This window comes from Crinia signifera, chromosome 6 (assembly GCF_055691185.1).
Source record: "Crinia signifera chromosome 6, ASM5569118v1, whole genome shotgun sequence".
NCBI classification, from domain to species: Eukaryota; Metazoa; Chordata; class Amphibia; order Anura; family Myobatrachidae; genus Crinia; species Crinia signifera.
The window spans coordinates 230,732,674-230,753,735 of NC_139222.1; the positions used below are offsets into that span (position 1 = coordinate 230,732,674).

The 21,062-nt window shown below is 44.4% G+C and overlaps 1 protein-coding gene across 7 annotated transcripts in view; it reads left to right on the forward strand.

The window, feature by feature from the left end:
• Window positions 1-21,062, forward strand: part of PRKG1 (protein kinase cGMP-dependent 1) — a 983,026-nt gene that overhangs the window by 880,845 nt on the left and 81,119 nt on the right. For all 7 annotated transcript variants that reach the window (XM_083149086.1, XM_083149090.1, XM_083149085.1 and 4 more), the window contains one exon: window positions 20,676-20,741. In XM_083149086.1, the coding sequence (XP_083005212.1) occupies window positions 20,676-20,741 (66 nt within the window). The remainder of the gene's footprint in view (window positions 1-20,675; window positions 20,742-21,062) is intronic.

Sequence of the window (21,062 nt, forward strand, 5' to 3'; positions counted from 1 at the left end):
AATGTAACAAGAAGAAAATAAGATAAAATAGCTATTCTCTCTAATGCGTGCTTAGTTTCCCTTATGTTACAGCAATCTTTTGTTATGTAACGCAATAATGCAGCACATATTTTGTTATGGAGATGCCTATCAGGGGTGATGTGTTATAGGGCGAGAGGAGGTACAAAGTGACTGTGTCTATCACAGTGTCCCTGACTGTCAGGGAGGGGCAGTCACACCCCTAATACCCCTTTTACACCAGAGCCTCGACCTCAGTTACTGCCTCTCCAGTCTGGGCCAGGGCTTGGTGTAAAAGGGGTAAAAAAAAAATAACCCGGGTCCTGATCCCCAGGTGTCCGACCCGGCAAATGTTCAGTGTCGGAAACGGGGCTTTCCCGGAGTAACGGGCTGTGTAAATGGGTAACCCAGGTCATCCGCCTCGGGGACCCATTTCCACCAATAGGGGAGCCCATACCTCCGGACTGCAGCAACCTGCGATCAGTTCGGAGGTTGGCAGGGGCCACGTACAGCCTCCACTGCTGTCTGCGGTACTTTGCAGGCAGGAGCAGAGGTTGGGAGGAGGTAAATGGATGCCTGTGTGCTGCATCCATTTACCTCATGGATGGAGGCTGGGGGCGCACGGACAATGGGGGCAGCCCAGCAGCTTTCCTGGATGCCTGGCTTGTCCCCAGCATGTCGGTTGATGTTGCTCCCCCATATCATGTTATCTGTCTGTTCACATTATATGCCTGACTGCCCCCCCAATTTACATTATATACCCAACTGAACCCTTAAATCACAGCTTTAGCCCAAGTATGCACCTAAGTCGACTCACATCATGTGATGGGGTGTGGTATAGGGTACCGACAGTCGGGATCCCGACAGTCATTAGCCCGATGTCAGGATCCCGACTGCCCGGACTTAGACAGCATGGTGAGCGCAACAATGCCCCTTGCGGGCTCGCTGTGCTCGCCATGCTGCGGGCACGGTGGCTCGCTACGCTCGACACCTATTCTATTCTCCCTCTATGGACCCCCACGAGGGAGAATAGCGGGTGGCCATCAGGCACCCGTCTGTCGGAGTTTTGACAGTCGGGATCCCGACGTCAGGTAAATGACTGTTGGGATCCCGACTGTCCGGACCGCGTTCGGCACCCATGCGATGACGCCCAAGTTGGCCGAAAGTGCAGGTTCCCAGCTGAACTTAGACTTTTTTTTTCACGGCAATCATTTCCAAGAGAAAATCACACCTTGTAAATGATTGCTGTTTAAAAAAAAATCTGAGTTTGGCCAGTAACCCGCACCTCACGCATCACAGCTTCTCATCTCTACTGAGGAGATGACTGGGTACTTATGTAATATCTGGGCTCCTGGTTTTCTTACGAGACCGTGTCCCCTAGCGGGGCTCGCCACGCTTCGGGCACGGTGGCTCGCTGCGCTTGCCACAAAATATATAAAATCAACTCCATGCGTAGTTGGATAGTAGGGGTATGAAAAAATGGGGTGCATTTAACATGGGAGTCCAGATAATACATAAGTACCGAAGACTGTAATGATATCCCATCTCATGCACATATCCCATCTCATTTTAAAAGATCCACAGGTGGAGCAAATAATTTAACATGAATCTGTGAGGAGACCTGGAAAACACTGTGCACTGTGTGGGATCCTGAGGCCCGACTTTCAGAACGTGTAAACTATGGCAAGCATAGGGTCATCCACGAGACGCTGATTGACTTGCCACCCTTAGCACAGCCACGTTTCAGTTGTTACTGTCACCATGGTACTGGGGGGGGGGGGCAGTTACTTACCTCCACTTACTTGTCTTAAGTCAGGAATGTGGAACCTTCGGCCCTCCAGCTGTTGTTGAATTACACATCCCAGCATGCCTTGCAACAATTTTAGCATGGCCACATTGCAAAACTGTTGCAAAGCATGCTGGGATGTGTAGTTCAACAACAGCTGGAGGGCCATATGTTCCCCATCCCTGTCTTAAAGGAACATTCAGGGTCAAGGGATGGCTGCATCAACAACCACTATTTTTATAAACAAAGGAGGAAAGTCATCATGTCCAAACAAACCCGTTATCTACTAAACCTCATACACAGGCTCTGCTTAGTGAAACAGTTATTAGTTTCCTATAGTTAGTGTCATGCATTCTGTCACGGTCTGCACATATTCCCGCAGGTCACCTCTGTCCCAGGAGGGTTCTTCTGTAGCAGGTCAGTGCCCAGTTGGAGATTACTTTGTACCACAATCAAGGACATGAATTGCCTTTATGGTCTGCGGACACTTACACTCATTCCAGGGGATTTAGAGGCATTCCCATGTAAGGAAACAAGAAGGTGTAATTGGCACAGCAAGTCTAAGTTCTATGGATATTGGCACAGCGGGAACTGCTAGCAAGCACTATAGCAATGTGTGGCAACATATTATAAGTCACAAAGAGGCCCCCGGCAAAGAATGGATTCCTTCTCTGAATTTTGATCTGCTGGGTGATTGCCACACCATAGTGAAATAGAAAACACAGAGATTACCGCCTGAACATCTGTGACCTTGTGAGCAAGACGTTGGACAGACGTAGTGTACATTTATAGTTTAGAGAACAAGCCATGCACACACAGCACAGGAGACACATACACAGACAAGCCAGGCAATGTACTAACCTACACAAATGGATTATGCTGGATATGATTCGGACTCTTCTTTCACGATACGCCGTTCCATAGGGTGGAGCGATGACGACAGCTGCGGAGAGGAAGAGGAAGTCACTCAGTTAGTGGCATCAATTTGTTTTCTTTTGTTATAATAGAGATCATTGGCATTTAGGTGCAAACTGTGCAGCACAACATAGCAACCAATCGGTGTGTTTCTGATTTCCTATTGGTTGCTGCGGTTTGCACATATTCTCAATGTCAATAAATGATCCCTGCAGTTTATATGTTATAAACAAACAGCATTTGATATAATGAATGTAGAGCAATATATGTACAGTAGCTGTTTTGATGGCGTGAGATTTGCTTACACAGTTCAGAATAGACACATGAAGAAAATAATGCTTGTGGATCGATGGTTGATGTTTAAAGTACCCTATGTTTATTTGTAATGCAATCTTCACCACTACTAATGTATATTAACCACAGTAGCTAAGCATTCAGGCTCGTATACTTACATTTACATGTTTTGTTTTAAAGTGTATCCAAATAGGAAAAAAATATTTTCTCTTTGTAAAACAGCGTGAACTATACTTATTCTGGATTTCAGGTGCTGCTTGCACGTTACCATATTTCATTTACATTCCCGTCACTGACTTGGAGCAATCAATGTCTCTTTTATACCGCTTTCAGACAGCGGCGGGTAGCGGCAATTGCCAGGCATTTCAAGCGCCAGGTTATGCGGCCACCGCTGTCAGACCCCCTTCACACAGGAGAGCAAATCTCTGGTTATAAATACCCAGAGATTTGCTATATTACACAGTGTGTTCCCCTGTGTGAAAGGGTCAATCCAGATCTTGAACTCCGGGTCTCCGACACTAGTCATTTACAGGACCCTTGTATTTAATGAAATTCCCGGGTGGAGCTGCTTCACCTGGGAATTTCATTTTCTGTGTGAAAGGGGTATAAGTTTGAATACAGCACATGTTATCTATTACTTGTCATATGTAAACTAGGGGTGTGCACCGGGCGCTTTTCTTGTTTCGGGTTTTGAGTCTGTACCTCCGATCGTGTATTGGGTCTGGATTTGTTCCAAAACACCACCCTTCAGTGATCTGTATTTTTTTTTTTCTAAAACCATAAAAACACAATGTTGTTTTTAGGCCAAAAGTTTGCACCGGGGTAGCTGGATGACTATGCTAAGGGACACAAGTGGGAGGCACAAACACGTGACTTCTTAACACATCCCCTTGCATGGTTGTGAGGGGATACGGCAGTAGGGGGGGGGGGGGGGGGGCGGGGTGTATTCTGCGGAGCGATGGGGTGGTAAGGGACTTGGTAAGCTGCAAGCTTCACCGGCTACCGAGTCAATAAGAATGACTCCCATTGTGTGACTAAAAAAAAAATGGTTTGGAAGTGGTTAGAACAGCAAGACAACTGATCCGATGTGCACTTTACTTTCTTATACCAGTAATTTACAGTTATCAGCGTCCAGTTCTCCTGTGTGTAACATAAAGCTCATGAATGACAGAGAATGTGACTTTTCTGTGACTCGGCGGACTTAACCTGGACGTATTTCTTTGTTTCAGTCAATAATGACAAAATTATAGCCCATGTTTCAAATTCACACTGGATACGTAACTCCCAGCGGTGCATATGCATGTAGACAAAGGGATGATGTGAGATTGTAAAGCCAATATTGTTGCTTACTGGATAGTAATGGAAATCTCAGCACATCTGCCTGATGCCAGCACCTCATTTCCAGGAGAGCAAAGAATTAGCATGCCTCTAGTAAACAGAACACTGTATCAATCTTATGACAGTTTAATCTGGCAGGTGAGGTTCTGGATAAGCTATCAGGCAATGTTATAATTGGCCAACGTGTCATCACCACAGGACGGCAGAAAACAATATGACGTAGAGATCCATTTGTTTTCATGGCTTATAATCCTTCTGAGCTTTCTGAATACATGCTGCTGCTGTCATCTGCTCACAGGCTGCAATCTGTTTTGACTTCCTCTTTGAGGCCCGAGAACTTCTACTTGCCCCTGTCTCCTACCCCTTCTGTTACTAATACCTATACACGCTTAACTTGAGAGCTCTTTGTTATTCAGTCACACTGTTCGTTATTACATTTCAAGATGCTGACGTACATGGGATTCAAATAAATTGCCTGTGGCATTGCGGTCAGACACTCTATTTATTGAACTATATAGAAATATATAAAGATAAAAAAATTATGATGCAGCTTAGCGAATCTATATAGTGTGTGGCTGTGCGGGATTGGGTGAGTGGCTGCACACTTCATGGGTCAGAATACAAGTACAGATGGAGCTGGCCTCCCTCTTGCTGGCGAATCGCCAGATTATCTCCGCTGGTGATCCGCTCCATCTGACTGAGACGCGCGTCTCAGTTTCCGGGCGGTGGGGGAGACGGACAGGGTTAGGGGAGGCGGTGGGGGAGAGCGGGGAGGCGGTGGGGACCCCGGGTGACCACCGGCAAACTGGCGGGGACCCGGGGGAAGCGCCGTCGGAAGGAGACGCGCACGCATCTCGTGCGCGCGCGTCCCCTTTTGCAGATCAGATGGCGGCTGGCGGGGGATGGCGGCTGGCGATTCTTCCGCCATCCCCTGCAAAGACCAGGCAGGCTCCATCTGTAGCTTCATATAGTTAGAAATCTCATAGTTTGTATGCAGGATAAAATAGCTCAATGAGTAAAGTGTTTGGCTAGAATGCAACAGATTATGGGATCAACTTCTTTCTTAACCATTTGAGTGCCAACATCTCTGTGAGAGATGGTCAAAAAAATGAGTGTCAAAATCTTTGTGAGAGATATGCAAATTATCGGCTAACATTGCCAGCATTGGTCACTTTTGTTATATACTGTAAATTCGAATTAAAAATGTTGTGTAAAAAAGATTACATTTTCTATATAAGGTAACATTACCGGTCATTATGATGAATAAAAATGTTTGCTTGGCAATTTTCACATAAAATTTGACAAATTCACTCGGCACTCAAAAGGATAAAGGTATTGTAACTGAATGAAAAATAGCTCTCAAGTTAAGTGCATGAATGTGGTATAAAGAGGATTTGTTGTTCACCAATTTTATTCTTTTTTTTTTTTCATTTGTGGACTTTTTAACATAAATCAGTTTCATTGAAGAATTAAACTTTTAAGTGGGGCGTAAAAGGCAAAAAAGGAGGGATAATGGGCATGTTCAGATTCCAAAAACATACAGTACATCACATTGTCAACGGCACATGGTGCATAATTTTAGACGTAAAACATCACAAAAGACACCAGTCACTGATCAATTCAACATAAAAGTAAAGGACATACAGAATAAATATGGAATCAAATAGTATAGTTAAGTTAACCCAGAGGATATCTTTTCATTAAAGCTATATAAGAGGGGGCCACTCTCAATGAGAGGGTTTGGGTAAATAATGAGCCCCTTCTCCATCCATTATGAATAGGAGTATGGGAGATTTTCCTTTTCCATAATAAAATGGAAATTGATCTCCACTGCTGGGATTTCCTATGTACCTGCTCTTAGGCACAAGCTAAGTTGCTGGGGTTGAATGCAAAGATCCAAGAATGCAGTAGTTTCAAGGCAACTGTGGATCAAGCCATCTGAAGATGACATTATCTATTGGGTGTCGTGTCTCCAAAATGCCATGCTTTTAGTAGTTTAATAACATGGTTATAGACCTCAGAAGTCATGACTGGACTCCAGTATTCAGCGTTACTGGTGAATGCTGGCAATATACTGATTCCTACATTTAACAACTCAATTTTGTTGATTTTGCTGTAGATTAGACCTTGACTTTGTATCCCATTATACATCTATAATAAAATTGCCCCACAGATTATGTGACTTAATCCCGCAACAGAGTTTTATACTGAATAGGAATCTGCATAGCCTAATCATTAATGCTAAAAAAGTACGATGCACCAAACCCAGGACAATGTGAGTTGAGTGACAAAAATGACCCAGTAGACTATGGCTGCAGCACAGACACTGGGCCATATTCAATCAGAAAAATTTGCCGTGTTTTATGGCGAGTTTGTGCTATTTTCGCGTTGGAGGGAGCATTTTGCTCTCCAAAAGTGAACCACCCTATTCAATGTGATATTTTCGCCGTCTTTCTAAGTGATTTTCGCTGTGTCTCTCTGTGTAGCAATTCTCCATCTTTTCATGGAGAACTGGAATGTGTACTATTAAACTAAAAGGTTTTATTTTAAAATTTTGGTGTCAAAAAATCAGGAATTTTTTTCTGTGAAGGGGCATGTTATTTTTATTCATGTGCTTATAGCACATGAATATATATTTAATAAAAAAAAAACACAGAGCTGCCAGCAGGGGGCCGGAGCACTTGAGCCGCTCATTAGATATTCATATATTCACTGCACCCGATCATTACATATGCACGATCGGGTGCAGTGAATACTGGGTCCCCCGCTGGCTATAGGGGGGGGGGGCAGCTTGTGCTGCCTGGGTCCCGGGGAACCTCCCCTCCACATATGTTCTGGGGCAGCCAGGGAGACTTTAATCTCCCTGGTTGCCACCGTCCCCCGGCTCCCTGCCAGCTACCTGCCGCGGACGCTCATCCGCTGCAGGGGTTAAGACTCGCCGCGAGTGGCGGCGAGTCTTAACCACATTGAATAGTGGGAGCAGGAGTGGCAGCGAGCCCTCCGGAACAGGGCGAGTGCATGGCGAGAGAAAAAATCTCTCACCATGCACGGCGAATTTTTCTCATTGAATATGGCCCATTGAGTGAAGATATAGGTACTGAAATTGGGGTGTGGTATGGAATCTCGAATGTCAGTAGTCTGACAGTTAGGGCCACACTGCAAGCTCGGTTGCCCTAACTGTGCGGAGTTTGTATATTCTCCCCGTATTTGCGTGGGTTTCCTCAGGGTACTCCAGTAGGTTAATTGGCTCCCAACAAATTAACCCTAGAATGTCTGTGTGTGTGTGTGTGTGTACATGTGGTAGGGGATATAGATTGTAAGCTCCACTGGGGCAGGGACTGATGTGAATGTTCATATATTCTCTGTAAAGTGCTGCGGAATATGTGTGCGCTATATAAGAAACTGTTAATAAATAAATTTACCATGAGGAATTTCTTTAAATACAGTCATTACTGTAAGTATTTCCAAGCGTACATTGCTCTAGTGGCATCTTTGCCTGAAGATTGAAACATCTACCTTTCCATGTTTTATTAGCAGAATGGGAATGTACTTACAGCTGTTGATTATTACATACAATTATAGCAGTGATGTCCCAAGACCTGGGTTTACAAAGCCCAGCATAACATCTCAATGTTTCAGCATCTCCGTACATCCTTTGTTTAGAAATAATTTGATGTTTATGCGGCATACAGCATCACATTACTGTCAGCCCGATGTCCCTACTTTCGCTGACTTTATTATGCTGACAAGCTGTAATTAGGGACTGTGTGTAAACTATAAGAAATCTTCTAATGATGTTTTCAGAACAAACTGTAATTACGAGTACATTTACATAAGTATAAGATTACCCTTTAAGGCTCAATCACGTGCAGATTAATTCATCTCTGTGCATGTGAGATTGCAATTCTCAAAATTCCTACTATAGAAGCGTCAGCCCTTATGACACTGTGCCCCCTGATCTGCTTCAGCGCAGGCACAGAGCCGGCTTCTCCTACAGTATTTACCTATTCAAGTCCTATTTTAAACTCTAACCTAATTAAAGAGAGGGAGACTTGTTTAATCTAATCTAAATTCCTGTGTTATTAGTTTAAACATATATACATGTCTTTCTGGTTGAATGAAATCAGCTGGTATATGTAAAGCAGACACTCCATGCATCAGTGATTGTACAGGTTGAGTATCCCGTATCCGAATATCCGTTATCCGAATTATTCCAAAAACCATACATTCCAGAAAGTGAAAAAAAAAAAAAATTTTTTGCTAAAAACTCACTAGGGACAATTGTAACAGCACTACTGAGGGAATGATATGTAACTGGCACTATATATGTACAAGAAAATGATTGCTTGGCATTCAAATTCAGTATCTGAGATAGTACACAAATTTTGTTTCATGTTTTGAAACCTTGTTTTTTGGACAAATAAAATATATTTATGTGCATTTCATGTGTTTGATGTGTTTATACAGCAAGATACTTCAAAATACATCATTGAAATATTAAAATATTCCGAAATACGGAATAATCCGTTATCCAAAATTCTCCTGGTCCCGAGCATTTTGGATACGGGATACTCAACCTGTATCTAGTTTAAATCAGTTGATTAAATGTCACATTTTACTAAAATTCTAAGCAGCAGAACACTTACAAGTAATATCTTATTACATTTTTGGTATAATACTTCTTCTGTGTTTATATATAAGGCAAACAGGGCACATCATACTGCATACCCTCCAACATGTGAGCGTCAGAAATCGGTGCAAACAAAAAAAAACCTTATCGGAGAGGGGCGTGGCTATGGGAATGGGGGCGTGCCCATACTTTCAATACCTGTATGTGTGCGAGTGCGAGGGGAAAATAATCACCTTACCTGCCCTGCCCCGCCCCACGTCCCCCGCCCAGTGCTGGTCCTCTCCTGCTGCGCTTCATTGACCCTGGGGCCCTGCACAGTGCACTGCAGAGCACACTCCAGACAGCATGCATGTCCCGAGCAGGAGGAGGCAGGCCGGCCGTGTCCCCCCTTGGTGCACCTCGGGAGTTGTAGTTTTGTTTGGCAACTTCCCCTCAAGCTCCCTGGGGAATAGCAGGCAGGTAGCAACTACACCTTCCAGCGTCCCCGCGGCCTCCTCGTCTTAGACTGAGAGGTGCTGTGGCTGAAGGCTGAAAAAACGGTACAATAGGTACTGAGGAATTTATCCGGTACAGGCCGTTAGAAAAACGGTACTGTACTGGGTAAATCGGTACAGTTGGAGGGTATGATACTGTAAGAAACTACTATTTTGGAATCAGTGGGCTGTATTCAGAGCTGGGTTTACCGTATTTGCAAGTTACATGGTTTTGTGCACTGCAATTCACTCTCTGTATTTTGCAGTGTACATCTTCTGCTCTGGCGCCTTGGACTTGTTTTGCACTTATGGCCAAAATACAGTAAGAGTGGGTACATGTGAAATGAGTTTAAGATGACCAATTAAAAGACACAAGTGTGACTGGAGGGACATCTCTTTTGGGTTCACAAACCCTGAGGTAAAAAAGGAAGTGATGTTGACTAGGGATGGCCATCGACTATCGATGATTCAAAAACATTGAAGGTTCATGGCTGATGTCGAATAGTTTTGCCATCGATCGGGGAGAACCAGATGGTTTCCCTCCATCGATGGAACAGCAAAACAATGTTTTGCTTTTTTTTTTCAAAGTGCCAGGACACGGAGCATAGCTCTGCCTTCGACACCCGCGAAGCCCAGCCCCCCGTGTTTTGATTGGCCCACAGGCCAATCAATAAAACACAATGGATGACCATCGATATGTAAAAATATTGATGGTCATCCATTGCATAGTTTAGCACTATCGATGGCCAGTTGCCGAATTGCCATAGATGCTAACCATCAATTAGCATCAATGGCAACGATGGTCATCCCTAATGTTGACAAGCATGAACAATGCTGTATCTGATTTGCCAGGCACATTAAAACACACCCTGTATGTGATCAAATAGCAGGATTACTGTCAAGGGCGTAGCTACCATTGGGAGTACAGATGCTATGGGACCCAATGCTGAGAGGGGTCCACCTTTTCCACCTTTACAGTCAAAGGGTCAGATTTATTAAGCTTAAAAAAAGTGATAAAGTGGAGAGTGATAAACAGCCAGCAAATCAGCTGCATCCTGTCATTTTTCTAATTCAACCTGTAACATGACAGGTAGGAGCTGATTGGCTGGCTGTCACTCTCCACTTTATCTCTCTTTTTTTTTTTTGCAAATACTCATTTAAACTGGGCGCCCATCTTAATGTATTGTGACAGAAGTGGGTGCTGTATAACCATAACTGGGGTGTTTCTGGTTTCTGTTTCTGGTGGGGATAATTATGATCTTCAGGGGATTCTGATAATCAGTTGATTGTCTTCTTGATGGAGGTTTGGAGTCTGTGGTCAGTTCCAGTAGGGGGAGATGGGGTATTATATAAAAAGTGTCTGGAGGCCACTAGACTGCTAAGCATATTGAAACCAACATCTTCTACATATGTGTAGTGATGTATTAATCCCGCCTATTTTGGTGTTGATTCCGCCTATGTATTTGATTTAGTGCCGCCCAGGTGAGGACATTTCTAGAAATTTTCTAGAGCCACTTTTAGTTTTAAATCTGCCCCTAGCTATGGGACCTACAAATATCTAGTTACACCACTGATTACAGTATATTGAACACTCATTTAAAAAAAGTTTGGGAAGGGGCCTTTAAAACAGTAACAGTATGATTTTTGCATTTTGTTTGATTTACATTTAACATCCTCCAAGCGACTTGATCTACACTTTCCTGCAGTGTATTGTAATGTGTATGAATTGTGTATGAATACTGTATGTTTTGGCCAATCTTTGTGCTCATAGAGAAGACACACCTCCTGTCATATTACTGGGGCCTGTTTTACTTGTATGAGGAGGGAGACGCATTTACTGAGGTGGTTGCATCTAATGATTTTTTATAGATGCAAATGGCACCAAATTCTGAATTAAAAAGAGAGAATATATAATCAGTTCTTTAGGACCCCCAACAGTTCATATTTTCCAGACACCTGTGGATCTTTTAAAATGTGGAACATTCTGAATGGAACAGCCTGAAATAAAGAAAATTATTTCTTCTGAATGGAGCAGCCTGAAATAAAGAAAACCCATCAATGCAATAGGTTCCTACCCCATTCCTGCCCTGCACATGCTACTATACAGGTATTGGACAGGAACTGTGACGGGGAGGAGGAGGGGGAGATATGTCCCTGTAATCAATGAGACACACATTTACATTCACATGGCTGATTGGGTTTCACTCTCCCGATCCGTATCCGGTCAACGGATAGACGATGTCTAGAACCATGCTTAGTCGAACCTGTGTAGTTAGATGCCTAATGATAGTCAACCACGTCCAGATCGATAGTAATGGAAGTTAGACACCAGCGTTAGAGTGACGGGAGCATGGTCGATGGTCACTTGGTCCACATGAGTTTTTCACCTTTTTGTGGTGCTGAATGTCACCGGTTGACTTGGATTATACTTTACTATCCAAGTGGACATAGAGCATAATAGTGTGCCCGAAATATGGTGAGCACAGTTAGCCATGTGAGGGAACACTGTGCACATATACAGTGTCCACAGGGACCTCTGTGACATTCAGCACCAAAAAAAGTTAAAAATTCATGTCAACTATGTAACACTCCTGTTGCTTTAACGTTGGCGTTTAACTTCCGTTACTGTCGATCTAGACACGGTTGACTATCTTTAGGCATCTAACTAGACGAAGGGTGGTTGACCATAATATGGTCAATCTACACAGCTTCGATCCGCTATACCATAACCCTCCTGATCAGCTAAGCAGATTCTATTATCCTGTGAGGTGGCAGCAGCAGCAGGGAGGTGGCCTGTTCCTCTATGAGATCTGGGAAAATATTAAACTGCACATACAGTAAGATGCAATATCCTCATTCCAACAGTAGAAGCAGCATAGTAAAATGTTTATTGAATAACGTTACGGCACAGAGCCGGATTAAGGGTTTAATGGGCATGAAGTGGAAAAGTTCCAGGGCCTATCATGAGAAGTGGAGGAGGTGAGGTCAATGTCATGTAGGCATGTACTATGGGGGAAATTTAATAGGATGAGAGATTCAGAAAGTGAGAGATTCTGTAAGAAAATTCGGTACTCTTTACCTAGAAGGGCGCCAGCGATTGAAATCGCGGGCGTCGGGGGTAAAAATCGCGGTGATCGCGGTCATCGCGGGCATCGCGGGTAAATCGGGATGGCCGCGATGCCCGCGATGACCGCGATCACCGCGATTTTCCTATAGGGAACAATGTTAAAACGGCAGATTGACCGCGATTTTACTGTTAAATGCCTCAATGGACCCGATTTGGGGCCAAATAGGCCAAATTAACCCTTAAATGTCCCCCCAAATTTTTAACGCCACCCCACGATCCACGCCAACCCGAAGCGTGGCGAGGGGCGGCGGTACGCGTCCTCCGACCTTTTCATGCCCTACTATCCACTAGGGCGTGGTGTGAGAATATAATAGTGTGGCGAGCGCAGCGAGCCACCGAGCCCGAAGCGTGGCGAGCGCAGCGAGCCCCGCGAGGGGACGCGGATACCTTCACAGGTAGACGCGTCCCCTCGCTGCGCTCGCCACGCTTCGGGCTCGGTGGCTCGCTGCGCTCGCCACACTATTATATTCTCACACCACGCCCTAGTGGATAGTAGAGCATGAAAAGGTCGGAGGACGCGTACCGCCGCCCCTCGCGGGCTCGCTGCGCTCGCCACGCTTCGGGTTGGCGTGGATCGTGGGGTGGCGTTAAAAATTTTGGGGGACATTTAAGGGTTAATGGGCTCTGTGGCCCATTTAACATTGATTCCTATGGCCAAATCGGGTGGATTGAGCCATTTAACAGTAAAATCGGGTCCATCGCGCCTTTTAACATTGATTCCTATGGGAAATCGGGAGCATCGCGTCGCGGGCATCGCGGGTACATTTATGGCCGGCCGCGACGCGACCGACACGATTTCCATGTTTAACATGGGTTTCAATGGGAAATCGCGGGCATCGCGTCGGTCGCGTCGCGGCCATACATAAATGTACCCGCGATGCCCGCGACGGGCGCCCTTCTAGGTAAAGAGTACCGAAAATTCAATTATTTTTTTAAAGCGGCAATCATTTACACTGCAAAACCAGTTCGATTTTGCAGTGTAAATGATTGCCGCTTTAAAAAAAACTGGAAGTTTCTTACCAAATCTCTCACTTTCTGAATCTCTCATCCTAATAAATATCACCCTATAATTAAAAAAAAAAAAAATTACAAACATTTATATGACTATCACAAGATAATCAAGATATAATTGATTATCTTGTGATAGTCATATAAATGTTTGTAATTTTTTTTTTTTTTTATATTTAATTTCTATTTTTTTTTTTTTTTCGCTAGTTTAAGTTGTAGTTATGTTTGACTTGTGGAAAAAAAATAATAAAAATTACTCAATTTAAAAAAAAAAAATATCACCCTATAATTAACGTAATGCCTGCAATAGGCATGAAGTGGGTTAAACATCTAAGGCTGTGTGACCTCGGGAAGCATGTGACTCGGTTGCTCAATAAGGATTCAAGGAATGGCAGTGTTAGCTGGGATATCAATGCAGGAATGGGAGAGTCTTCCTCTCTTTCCTGAAGGTTCTCCCCCTCTCCCTCCCTTGTGGGCATGTAGTTGGGTGGGTGTTAATTGCATTGGCTGATAGGCGGGAAAGAACGGCAGATTAATGGAATTAGTTCTTCTTCAAGTGATGATGCAACGTACATGTTTGGTTTTCGGTGCGCTCCCCTCTCATTGGCATAGGCCTTTGCTGGATCACCCGCTTGGGGACAGCGACCCCACCTGGACGGGTGGGTAGTCAATGCAGTAGGTCGAGCGGATACCGCTTGTTAGGGTAGGCTTGATTATGTATGCAGATTGTGGGGTGGAGCTTAGTTAATTAGCCGTTCTTTCTGGGCCACCATTAATTAATTAATTGTTAATAAATTAATCTAGCTTAAAGTGCTTTAAATAAATCAGCTAACAATTTCTGCCAAACCTAAGTCTCCAAGTCTTTATTTCAGGTTTAGTTTGTAAGTTTACGAAATGTGAATGTATGTACATGCTAGAGGTCACCTATCAGATGCTAGGATGTTTAAAGCCCCAGTGTCTCCCTATATATATAAAAGTGCAAAAAGTGCAAAATTTTCTTTGGAAAATAAAAATGTAATTATAATACTTATGATTTATGGCCTGCCAACCATCTGGCCCTGAGCACAGGTCATATCACTGCCATAAACACAGAATGATAGTAGTAGGACAGCGCACGCTGCAGGTATGGAATTATCAATATCAGCCCTGGGAATTATCAGTATCAGTCCAGGGAATTATCAATTTCTGTATGACAGAGCCACACTTATACATTGCACTGAGTAAGTGCATCCATTTGTAGCTGCAATGTAAAGGACAATTTACAGCTCAATAAAAATAAGGCGATGATCCTGCCAGCACATAAATCCCTTATTCCACTTCTTTTGTGTGCTCTTGCAGATTATGGAGAATGGAGTAAATTGCATGACATCTAACGCTACTCTTGCCTTGCAGCAAACAGGATAGAAAAAGTAATGAGCAATCTCGTGTTATTCTATGTATTCTGCAATAGCTCATTTATATGTATGGAGGAATGGCTTTGTAAGAGAAGATAAATAGATGAGAGGTACATCTACTCAATAGCCCTAAATACATAAAGGTAATATAAGGAGAGTAATCATAGCAGATTTTGAGTCTGATTCAGAGGTTCACACAGTTCATTCACGGCTGCAAAATCTCACAAGTTGCACCAATATGCCAATGCCAGGATAAGCATTCCACTTGTGTACTTCTTTGTGAAGGACTGGGCAATCCCTGCAATGCACACTTTGCATTGCATTGATCAACTGCAGTGGGTCGCGTACAGATCGTCAGAGGCTGTACTTTTCTTTCCCCCACTGTTGTACCATCAGGGTTGCCTACCCTACCGGAATAGCCGGGAGAGTCCCAAATATCGGGTCCCCCTCCCGGCCCCCCGCGGAAAGGTGGGTAAACCTCCCGGTTTCTGGGGGACCCCGCCCCCACGCACCAGTTAAATCACCTGATATGCTTATCTCCGATGAGGGGATGGGGGCTAAAGTGTCATAATCGCGTCATTTTAGCCCCGCCCCCTCCACAGAGATGTGCAAATCGGGTAATTTTCAAACATGGGGGCGGGGCTTAATGACATCACATCCAAGCCCCACCTTCAGAACTCCTGGTGAATGTCTCCTTTCCTGGCTTTTCCCGGAGAGGAGATTTAAAAAGTCGGCAACCCTGTTGTACCTCGATAGACGGGTGAGCAATAACTGCATGATAAGTACCACTATAGTACATGTCCCCCAATATTTCTTGTGTCACTTGCTTGCTACCCCACAATGCCATGATCCGGGCTTAAAGTGGTCATGCAGAGGTGGGGGAACTCATTTCTCTAAGCCACTTATTAGTCCCCCTCCCTTCCCCCCATTAGGTGGCATAGAGAAATGAGTTCCCCCACCTCTGCAATGTAGAATGCTTTTCTGTGAGAATAACTGCGCAGGGACAATGTGGAGGTTAAAATGTTCCACCTCACCATAAGAGGTGTTTCCCCTCACTTTAACCCCTGGCCATGATATAAATATATTCAGTGTAGTATAAATAGTTGCTAATGTCATTGTACTGTTCTTCCAATTGTTCCAATGGTCAAAAAGTTCAATCTTTATTTTAGAAAGTGCCTGACCTAAAGGTGCATTGGTACAATTGCTCCCGCGCACATCCCATCACACAGATCAAAAAAGTATGTGCTGCATATACTTTTTGAACTAGATCGCATCACATCGCATGCAAATCACATGCAATGTGATCTAGGGGGTTATTCTAGTTCATTCTTTCTGACAAAATCCTTCTTAGATGGACAAAACCATGTGCACTGCGGGTGGGGCAGATGTAACTTGTGCAGAGAGAATTAGATTTGGGTGGGGTTTTTCTTCAAAGTGAGATCTATATTGCAGTGTAAAATAAAGCAGTCAGTATTTTCCCTGCACAGAAACAAAATAACTCACCCAAATCTAATTCTATCTGCACATGTTACATCTGCCCTCCTGCAGTGCACATGGTTTTGTCCATCTAAGAAGGATTTTGTCAGAAAGAATGAACTAGAATAAACCCCCTAGTCCATAACCTTGAGTCCCGTTTTGCTTACTGCAGATGCTAACAGTTCTTTTTTGTTCATTTTGAAGTTTTCAGATGTGTTCCTTTATCTTCCAGTACTTGCCTTTACCGCGATAGATTAACTTAATTTTCCTAATGATGTTTCAAGCAAAGGCAATTCAAAGCCAGAAACATTTAGGCATCCTTTTATAGTCTACCCCCTGCTTTTTCGCAGTAATTATCTTTAGTTTCAAATACTGTATTCAATTATCTGGTGGGAAGAATCCCTGGACTGGACAGAAGATCATGACAAATTAGAAGAGTTAAGCAAGGCATACATTAGACAACATGCAAACGATCCGATATCGCTCACTACAGTATTTCCCACTACAGTATTATTACAGTATCTCACATACGATATAGTGCATACACATTGTGACATCTTGCTAAAGATATCCACGGGTATGCTGCCGTAACCAATATTTACAAATCTTCCTGCATGTTCAAAAGATCGGTAGAAACGATAAACTGGAATGCTCATCGGCATCGTGATAGAGCGCACACACTAGATGATTTATATGATTTGTCATTCTAAACCTGTTGTCTTATCTGTACTCAGCTTCACGTTATTGATTGCAGTACTTCAACTTTCTTTTCCTGTCTTTGTTTTATGGTCTAATAAGTCAATTCAATTTGATAGCTATAGTAATGATTCAACTGGAAAGGCAGGCAAACTCTTAAACACAGCTATACAATCTAAGTTCCAAAAACTCAATATCAGGTAAAAAGGGTCTTAGTAAATTTTCCACTTCATGTAAAATTAGATTCAACTTACATATGTACTGTATTAATGAATGTCAGTTGAGAAGAAAGCAGACATGGAAATATAATGAATATTTAAGAGATACTGGAGAGGGATGCAGTAACATCCGCCGCCCAACTTTGCTGCACATCTCCGGCTACTGCATAGATCAGTGGTTCCCAATCTTTTTCTAATCACGGCACCCTAGAGTATCAGAATTTTTCCACGGCACTCCTAGGCCCCAAAAAATATATATCAAATTAAGTCATAGTTGCCTACCTGACCCTCTCCATGAGGGAGACAATACTCTGTTTCTGGGCTTCCCTGGTAATGTATGGTTGCCAGCACCTGTGGTAAGAGTTCATTGATAAAGAAATGTGTTTCACCACAGGTGATGACAATCATACATTACCAGGGAAGTCCAGGAACAGAGCATTTTCTCCCTCATGGAGAGGGTCAGGTAGGCAAGTATGAATTAAGTAGATTGTGTTTATATGTGCTTCTTAGGTTCAGTTATGGGGTAAAGGGCAGGGTTTGGTATTGATTGTACACATTTCATGATTGGCAGCCACCAGCACTGGTTTTGTCCAGAAATAATTGATCATAAAAAATTTGAATTGGTCGTGGACGACCAACCCGAGGCACCCCTGCAAGTGTCCCGAGGCACCCCAGGGAGCCTAGGCGCATAGTTTGGGAACCACTGGCATAGATAATAATCACATATGTACTAAGATATGCAATTAATATTGCAAAGGACAGCTCCTGCATTAAGAGCTGCCATTTGCCAAGCAGCCGGCATCGTGTCAGTGGGTCCCTGGTGGCTCTTTGCCTCCTCCTGTGCAGGCACTTTGTGGGCTCATTCCTTGTCCTCCTCCCTGCATCCTGAAGGGGAAGTACAGTGCTAGAGAGGAGGAGGTCACTGGAGGCTGCCCAGACATCAGGTGAGGGGGAGCAGCGTGGGCAGTGTGTGGCAACTGGGGTCAGTGCAAGGCGGTGGGGGTTACTAAAAGAAGCCCATTGGTAACCCAGCGTGCATACCAAATGCATTGAAAACCCCCAATTATTACCGCATTTTCGTGATAGAACATCCCGCCCACAATGTTTACAATGAGGCTATTTTGTAGGAAAACACAGGGAAGTTTTTTGTTGCCTGGAAATCCCCCTTCCCCATAGGCTGGCCAGCGGCCACTACATGAAGATTTTCTTACCAAGTCTGCTGTGTGTGTGCTTGTGGGTCTGAGAGCTCAATCACTGCACCAGAGAATCTGCATAGGGGCTTTCTGTAATCATTGTTCCTGTATATACTGTAGGACCTGCACATGGGATACCAGCAGTCACAGTACTGAGCAGGCATCCCAACTACCTCCAGCGGACCAGCTGACATCGCCGAAGATGCCGGCGTCAGCATCTTGACTGCTGGCATTCCAGACATAAGTATGCGGGAAGCAGTATTGCTATACTAGGGGGAAGGAGGAAGGTAACTATACCTACCTGACCTCTGTTAGGATTCCCTGCATTGGGATGCCAGCACCGGTATTCTGAACGCATATATATCCACCAACGGTCATCTATATGTATCTCTTCTGAAGTACTGTACAAAACTGCACTCAGATTGGGGCAGATTATAGCTAGTTACAGGATAATTATGCATCCTTCATGGGCTGGTGTCAGTCGCTGTAAAATCAAACATTTACAAATGTTGGTGCATCTTGGGCCACAGTATAAAAGGACACATATAGTATATATAGTCTATATAAAAAAAGGATTTCGTCCCTCCCAACTGTTCCTATTTTCCCATCCACAGACAGCAGTATTTCGCGGTGGGGTGGCAATTGGAAGACTCGCTGTCATTGGCTGGTTTGCTCAGCAGCAGGGAATAGTAACTATGGGCATGCACATAGTATCTATTTAATGGAGATAGAGGGACTAGAGGCATGCCAGCAGCTGCCAGAACGCTGGGCATGCCCCCCACAGTGACACAAAATGGGAGGCATGGCTGGTGGGTGTGTCATCCTATCCTCTTTTGCCAATATGGTACTTGTTTCCTAGCACGGCCACACCGATTTGCATCGGGGTGATCGTGTCGGAAAAATCGCGTCGGTCGCATCGCATGCGACCAAATCGCATGCGATGCGACCGACGCGATCGACCCGATTTTTACATTAAGGCAAATGTGAATAGGGTCCCTGGGACCCTATTTTACATTGGATTCAATGTAAACTATTCCCCAGACCCCCAATTTTACCCCCTGAACGCCACCCCACGATTGACACCAACCCGAAGCGTGGCGAGCCCGGCGAGAGGCGGTGGTGCGCGTCCTCCTACCTTTTCATACCCCTACTATCCACGTCGGCGTGGAGTTGAGAATATAAAGTGTGGCGAGTACAGCGAGCCACCGAGCCCGAAGCGTGGCGAGCGCAGCAGGGGCTCGCTGCGCTCGCCACACTTTATATTCTCAACTCCACGCCGACGTGGATAGTAGGGGTATGAAAAGGTCGGAGGACGCACACCGCCGCCCCTCGCGGGCTCGCTGCGCTCGCCACGCTTCGGGTTGGCGTCAATCGTGGGGTGGCGACGGGGCCATATACAATGTGAAATGGGTCATATTGGCCCATTTCACATTGTTTCCTATGTGAGATGGACTTAATCAAGTCCATCTCATCTTGTGCCATTATAATGGCACAAGACCGACGCGATGCTCCCGATTTCAATGTGAAAAATATTTTAACATTGAAGCCTATGGCAAATCGCGGGCATCGCGTTGGTCGCATCGGGGGCCATGTTAATGCACGCGACCGACGCGATGCCCCCGATTTTGCCTTTGCCGGCAAAATGGACCTGATTTCAAAGGAAATCGGGTCCATCGCGGGCATCGTGTACCTTAACTTTAAGGTACACGATGCCCGCGATTGTGGCCGTTCTAGGAAACAAGTACCGCCAATACCACACACCCTTTTTGGGGAAGAAGTTCTGTGTGGGACACTTATGACTTGGGAGGTTTGGGAACTGTTCTGCCAATAAATATTGTACTGGTCGAAAACTGAGCTCCTAAGGAGATAATAACCAATATTGTAGACCATTTTTAGAGCTTTTCCAACTCTGACTCCATGAAAATCATTGTAAGATACCATGTAAACGTGTGGAAAACTATTTGTGTAAATGAGCAAAGTTAGAGTATTTCTGTGTCTATTAACAGACAGAGGAAAAGTATTGTATATGCCATTACCATTTCAGTTACTGTATGACATGTAACCTTCAATATATCAAAAAATTAATTTATTATAAAGATAATAGTAATATTCTCATTTGTTTTCTTCCAGGGAAGATATACGGACAGCAAATGTCATCTCTGCTGAGGCTGTGACTTGTCTCGTCATTGATAGAGAGTAAGTACAATTTTACTTCACACTAATAAAAAAAAGTAAGAGTATTGCTGGGTACACACCAGGATGACAAGGGTCCGATCCCATCAATCTAGGTCCATTTCCGACCGATTGGATGTAGATTGTGTGGTGATTGGGCCGTTTTCTGTCCTGGTGTGGTCCGATTCTGATTGGATGCGCGGCACCGCAGGTCGGATGGTCATTATTCAGATCCTACCTGCAGCAGGTAGGATCTGGAAACGACCATACACCCGGGAGTGGGTCGCCATCGGATCGGAAACGCGCTCACGGTGCACATCATGAGCGGGTCGTGCTCTCCGCATC